At 50.4% G+C, this 6,422-nt stretch overlaps 1 protein-coding gene across 1 annotated transcript; it reads left to right on the forward strand.

Moving 5' to 3' along the window:
• Nucleotides 1-1,579: 1,579 nt before the first annotated feature.
• On the forward strand, nucleotides 1,580-4,382 carry Lcn8 (lipocalin 8). Its single transcript, XM_027422749.2, has 7 exons — nucleotides 1,580-1,672; nucleotides 2,446-2,576; nucleotides 3,024-3,094; nucleotides 3,402-3,506; nucleotides 3,587-3,676; nucleotides 3,771-3,796; nucleotides 4,371-4,382. Exons 1-7 carry the CDS (start codon nucleotides 1,580-1,582, stop codon nucleotides 4,380-4,382), a joined length of 528 nt encoding a protein of 175 aa, XP_027278550.1.
• Nucleotides 4,383-6,422: the final 2,040 nt, after the last annotated feature.

A 6,422-nucleotide genomic window follows, 5' to 3' on the forward strand; every position in this document is an offset into this window, starting at 1 on the left:
TCAGTGGCTGGGACCTCCCTGTGAGCTGTCCAAGTCTGGAGCAGCTCCATGTGGGTCCAAAAGATTAGAGACCAGCCCTGCAGGATGAGGGATACTGACCTGGATAGAGTTGTTTTGGGAACCTACAAACCTCACAGCACCTGACCATCAGCAGTACAGTCTTAGAGCTAGAGAGTTGGGTTCCCAAGGTGACCAAACTCTTTTTGGGGGGTGCCAGTTTTATCTTTTTTCCCCAGAGGGTGAGAGGTTTTGCTTTAATGTTGATCACAAATAAAGTTGATTTTCAAAATAAAAGCTGCCTTAAAATTCTCAGTGGTCTGAGAGATGTTTGTTTTTATATATTTAGAAACCATGCCATTGGGGATGGGAGGATGTCCCAGTTGATAAAGTGCTTCCCTCAGAACCCAGGTAAAAAGCCAAGCATGGTGGTATGCATTTGAAATCATAGGATGCAGTGCTCTGGAGACAGAGATAGGTGGATCTCTGCGGGCTCACTGGCTGGGCAGCTTGGCCTCTTCAGCAAGGTTAGTGAGACTGTCTCAAAGAATAAGTGACCAACCAACCAACCAACCAACCAATGAACTAACTAACCGACCGATCAACCAACCAACCATCCAGAGAAACAAACAAGTAAACAAAACAAACCACAAAGTGAATGATACCTGAGGAGTAACACCTGAGGTTGACCTCTGGCTTCCACATCCATGTGAATATGTGCACACCTTTCCCCAACAGGACACACACACACACACACACACACACACACACACACACACACACACACACACACACACAAATATACATACACCACACACAGTCAAGTTGTGTTACTACCCAGGACTTTGTGGAAACTTGCAGCCAAGAGAGGTCATAGGCAGAGTGAAGAGTGGTCCTGGACGCACTGGCAGGAGGTCTGGGTCTCACCGGCAGGAGCGAGTGCAAGCTGGGAGGGTCAGTCCATTCCAGACTTACATCCTGGAGCACCCCCACCTCCATGTGTGAAGTAGCTTTCTCCCTCAGCCTGCAAGGGTCCGATTTGCCATCGAAAGACAACCTCTACTTTTTTCTTTTGTATTTTGATAAACACTGAAGAAGCTGGAGCTGTTAAATTTATCTTGGGGAAATCTCAGAACTTTATTTGTTGTCGTGAACTTCTTACTGCTTTCAATACACAATTAGTAATCAAAAAAAAAAAAAAAAAAGAGTGGTCCTGGAGTGCAGGATGTTGCAGGAAGTGAGATTCCTGGGAGGTGGGTGACCTAGGGCTCCATGCCCAGTTCAATATTTTGCTGCTGTTTTAAAATACTCTGGTACAAATGGGGAAACTGAGATGGTTCAGCCCCAGTGTATGGTCCGTCATTGTCCAAATACTAGGATGGAGGCAGCTTGAGTGCAGTCTTAGCTTGGTCCAACCCCTGTTTGGATGTGGGTTGATGTAGAGTGAGCAGAAATTGAGTCTGTGAGTAGCTGGCAGTTAGCTTTACCCAATGACATTCTCTGGGTGGTTGCACATGCTTGCACACTCTCCAAATATAAGCCCGTGCCCTCCATAAGCAGAAGCCACAAGACAGGCCCTGAGATGGAAGCCAGGCTGCTGAACACCATCTGGCGACTCTTCCTGGTGTACCTGCTGCAGGCAGAGTCTACAAGGGTGGACCTAGTGCCAGAGAAGGTGCCTCTTCTTAGCTTGGAGGCATGACTGGGGCTTGATGGGAAGTTGGGCTGGGAGGGAATGGTGTATAACCATTTTAAGTCTCTCTCCCCTTCTATCCAACTCCTATTTTGCTACAGCATAGCTGGCAGAGGCAGGACCCACTCTTGAGGCCTCTGTCCCCAAGAGGGCAGGCAGTGCAGGGTCCTAGTGAGGCTCTGAGTTCCATGGACCTCTCCCCTCCATGAGTTCTCTCATGTGCCACCTGTGTTGAGGCAATAGCTGCTGTCCTCAGCCTGGTCACCTGTGGGTCCTGGGTGATTTACAGATTTTGGGTCCCTTCCTGTTCCCTGGCTCACAGGGTTCCTCTGACCCCACCCCTGTGCACTGTGGAGCCAGAAGAGGACTTCTCCAGAGTGGACAGCTTGTTTGCTTGGATTCCTCTTTCTATGCCTCAGATCCTTCCCGAGACCAGCAGAGTCACATTGTAAACTCAGAGGGATCAGGCTTTGGGGGACACAGATTCTTTTCTCTTCTAACAGTAACCAGTTTCTAAAAGTTTCAGGTGATATCCAGTCTTGTGTCAGGATCTTCTGGAAGGAACATTTCTGTCTGGTGTCCTGAGAAGGAAAACTCGGAAAACTTGGCTGAGGACAAATGGCCTCCCAGTCTCATGACTATCTATTGAACTCTCAAAGCCCACCCACTCCCTGCTCGAGGGTTCCTGAAATGCCCTCTATAGCCCAGGAGCTGGAAACCCAGTTTGGTTTGATAGCTCTAGTTCTGTTCCCTAGATTGCAGGATTCTGGAAGGAAGTGGCTGTGGCTTCTGACCAGAACCTGGTGCTGAAGACTCAAAGGAGGATAGAGGGTTTGTTCCTCACCTTCAGTGGGAGGAACATCACCGTGAAGGCTGTGTACAACAGGTAAGAGGCCAGCGTCGTTTGTGGATGTGACCTTCTGGGAAGGAGGAGACATATATATAGTTGAGCACTGTCCAGTGTATACCTCTTGTAGTGGTGAGGTCATCAGTATTTGGACCAGCTTTCCCTGTGTCCACCTGCTTGTGCCCTCCAACTGCAGAGAAAGCTAGATCTCAGGCTCCTAGAGCCGCGTTTCTGCCAAAATATAAGCAAGGGCTTATGATAAAGCTCTATTGGTTGATAAGAATGTGTGGGCAGTAGCTGGATGGCTCCCTGAAGGTGAGAAGCTAGGGCAGCCCTACCCCATGCATGGTTCCTTTCCTGTGGATCGTAGGCTCCAGGATGCTTCCTAGCTTGCCAGCACCTTTCTGAAGGTGTGCCCCACTCAGGAATGTGCCCAGCAGGTGGAATGAAGGCTGGCAGGTTCTTAAACACTCTGTTGCTGTTTAGCTCAGGGAGCTGTATGACGGAAACATCAGTGGGCTCAAGAGGAAATGCTGCGGGGGATTTTGCTTTTCCTGGTAAGTACTATTGCCTTGTTGCTAAAGTTGCAACTGCCTGGCCCTGGACACTATCTTGCTATCTCCCCTGGCCTCCAGGCTCCCCGTGCCCTTCCTGGGATTCTCAGGCCCTGGACCCCAGGCCCCTCATTTCTACAAGTGTACTGGGTTGACTTCAGAAGTTATCTTCCCAGGATGTCACAGGCAGGTCCCAGCACTAGGCAGAAACAGAAGGGAGTTAGATTCTGCAGATCCAGCCTTCAAGGTCAGCCCCCTGTAGTATTGAGATTTGAGCAAGGTGCCCTAACCCTGCCACTGATTCCTGAAGGCCACAGGAAGATCTGCGTGCTGGAAACAGACTATGAGCACTATACCATCCTGAAGTTGTCCCTGCTGTGGCAGGGCAGAAACTTCCATGTGCTCAAGTACTTCAGTAAGTTCAGCCTGGGTTGGGGCAGAGCCCTGTGGCTGCCTTACTTCAGGCTGCCAGCTCAGCTCTGCTGTAATCCACAGCTCGAAGCCTTGAGATTGAGGATGAGCCCGGCTTCTGGAGGTTTCGGGAAATGACAGCAGACCAAGGCCATTACATGCTGGCCCGACATGGTGAGCATGGCACCTTGGGGAGGATGCTGGATCAGGCCCCTGTTATGGGGTCTGATGCCCTCCTGACTGTACCACATACTGTCCCTTCCCACAGGGAGGTGCGCTGAGCTCTTGAAAGAGGTGAGCCCATTACCCTTGGTCTACCTTTCAGCCCAGCCTTCATGGAGCCCCTGCTGGGCACTACTAGATCCTGGTCCTGATCCATCCCTCCTCTGACCAGGAAAACCAACAGCCCTGATAGGCAGCTTCAGATGCATCTGTTTTGTAGTTTGGAAAGAACAGTTTGCCACCTGACTCCAAGCTGTCATGCTGGGCTCTTGGGGGTGGGACAGAACTAGGTTGGAGAAGGGAGGTACATTGTTTGTATTGTTCTGTCCAGCAGGGATGTGCATGGCTTGGGGCCAGTTCTATCTCTTCGTGTCCTACTAGTTGGTGGGATCGGGAGATCAGCTCTGTTGGATATCTTGGGGTTTCCTATGTCTAACACCGTGCTAACCCACCACCTACACAACCTCACCGTTACAGCCAGTTGACACTATAGCTCATTTTGCAGATAAAGACTCTAAGGCCCAGGGAACCAGTGCTTTGCCAAAGCCAGGCAGCTGAGGTACCAGGTATCAAGCTTATGACACTTGACCAGCACAGGGTTCCTGAAGGCCACACATGGCTCTAAGCTCTTCTGTTCTGCCTACAGGGAATGGTCTGAATAGCTTCTGGCCTGGCCTGCGGCTGCAGCCCCACTTACCCGGCCTCTCATGCTCTTACCTGAAGGGCTTCCTGTACCTGCTTCAAATAAACCCTGCTGCCAAATGCTGCCCAGCATCTTTCCTGGGGGCAGGGTAAGGGGTAGCAGGAATGTTTCTTTGGCCCAGGTGGAGGAGACAAGCCTGCGTTTTCCGGGAATGCTTGGTGAAGAATGTGCCTCACATACAGGGCGGCCAGTCCAGACTCCCATGTGAAAAGGTCCTGATCCACCCTGCCCTGCCCTGCCCTGCCCCATTCACGCTACCCTGAGCAGTGGGTCCCACAGTCCCCTCCTCATCCTGGAACAGTGTTCATGAATGCTGGTGGCACTCTGGGATGCTATGAGGAAAAATGAGAGCAGGTCTGGAACTTTGTCGGCCATCTGGGCAGAGGAGCAGCAGAGAGATGCTTTTCAAAAAGGGCTGCCACATGGTCAAGGCCGTGCTGGGGGCAGAGCCTCCAGGAAAGACACGCAGAAATGTGTAGCTCTGACTGTGAGGGAGCCTCTAACCCTTCCACTGCCTGCTTTGTTGGTTGCCTACTTCTACAACTATCCTTGACACATCCCTCTAGGTGTCTTGTCCCCATGGGCAGCTGACATTCAGAGGACAGAATTGAGTCTATACCGGGGCCCCTTTCCTGAGGCCAGTACGCACGCAGTACCTGGTGCTACATTCTGGAGATGGCAAGGTGTTGCAGTGGCCACTGTGTCTGTCTTGTTGGAGGATGGGCGGGGCAGAGTGCAGTTTAGCAGGATCCTGAAGGGTTTCTTTATTTCTTCAAAAGGCAGGAAAAATGCTTTCCATCTCTCCTGAACATTCTTTTTTTGCACAGAGATTCCCTAAGAATACAGATTCTTACAGTTACCGGTGGTCGTACACCCCATTCAAAACTCCTGGTGCTGGACGTTCCTTGAGCTTACTTCATTGGACTTGAGTGATCGAGTACAAATCACCATTTCTAGAATGAGATCAGGATAGCTCAGTTCTGAACAGACCCAATGTTCTTTTGAGGTTGGAGGGGTCAGAGAGGATTGGATTGATCACTGGCTGCCAATCTGGGGCTTGCTGAGATGAAAAGGGCTCTGGACACAGCATTAATGGCTGCCTGACTTTGTCTGAGCTCCAGAATAGCTGGTGACTGTTTTTCAAGAAGTATTCTGGGAACACTGGCTTTGGGCTCCATAAGGAAGAAAGAGGTGCATTAGTCCACTAGCTGGGCCACCAGAAGATCCAGCTTGCCTTCACCTCTGTGTGCATTAGCTGTTCCTTTTTTTTTTTTTTTTTTTAAAAAAAAAAGATTTTATTTATTATGTAACATTCTGCTTCCGTGTATATCTGCACACCAGAAGAGGGCACCAGATCTCATAACGGATGGTTGTGAGCCACCATGTGGTTGCTGGGAATTGAACTCAGGACCTCTGGAAGAGCAGTCGGCACTCTTAACCTCTGAGCCATCTCTTCAGCCCCATCTCCTGCATCATTTTTATATTCCTTAACTGTTCTCCTTGTGTTCTCCCTGTCTCCTCTTTCCCACTCCTTATCATTTGAACTCTGGCTGTAGTTGTCAGTACTCCCCTATCTTTGTCTGTGCCTTGCAGGGTCAGGGCCTGGGTTTTCCCTAGGGGATGTCGCAAGGGGCTGTCTCTTTGCTGTGGAGACTACACAGGTGGCTTGGTCCTGTGTGTCTCATTCTTCACCTGAAAGCTGGAAACTGTGATCTCTGCCCTCAAAACAAGTTTGGGAGTAAAGATAGTGCCAGGGAAGCAGGGCTGGCTTTAGCTCAGGCATTCTGGCTGCTCATCTGGTGGCCCTTGGGTGATTGCTGTGGCTTCTTCAAAGTACTCAGTAAGAGTCATAGGCTGGGGGGAGGGGAGTTCCACAATGTTCTGACCTACTCCTTAATATTTTCATCCTGATGAACATAAAGCCGCACAGATCCAACCATGCTTGGCTCCAGTGTCCTCAGTCCTGCCCCCGCCATTCCCAGGCCTCTGTTGCCT

The sequence above is a fragment of the Cricetulus griseus genome, chromosome 6 (assembly GCF_003668045.3).
Source record: "Cricetulus griseus strain 17A/GY chromosome 6, alternate assembly CriGri-PICRH-1.0, whole genome shotgun sequence".
NCBI lineage: Eukaryota > Metazoa > Chordata > Mammalia > Rodentia > Cricetidae > Cricetulus > Cricetulus griseus.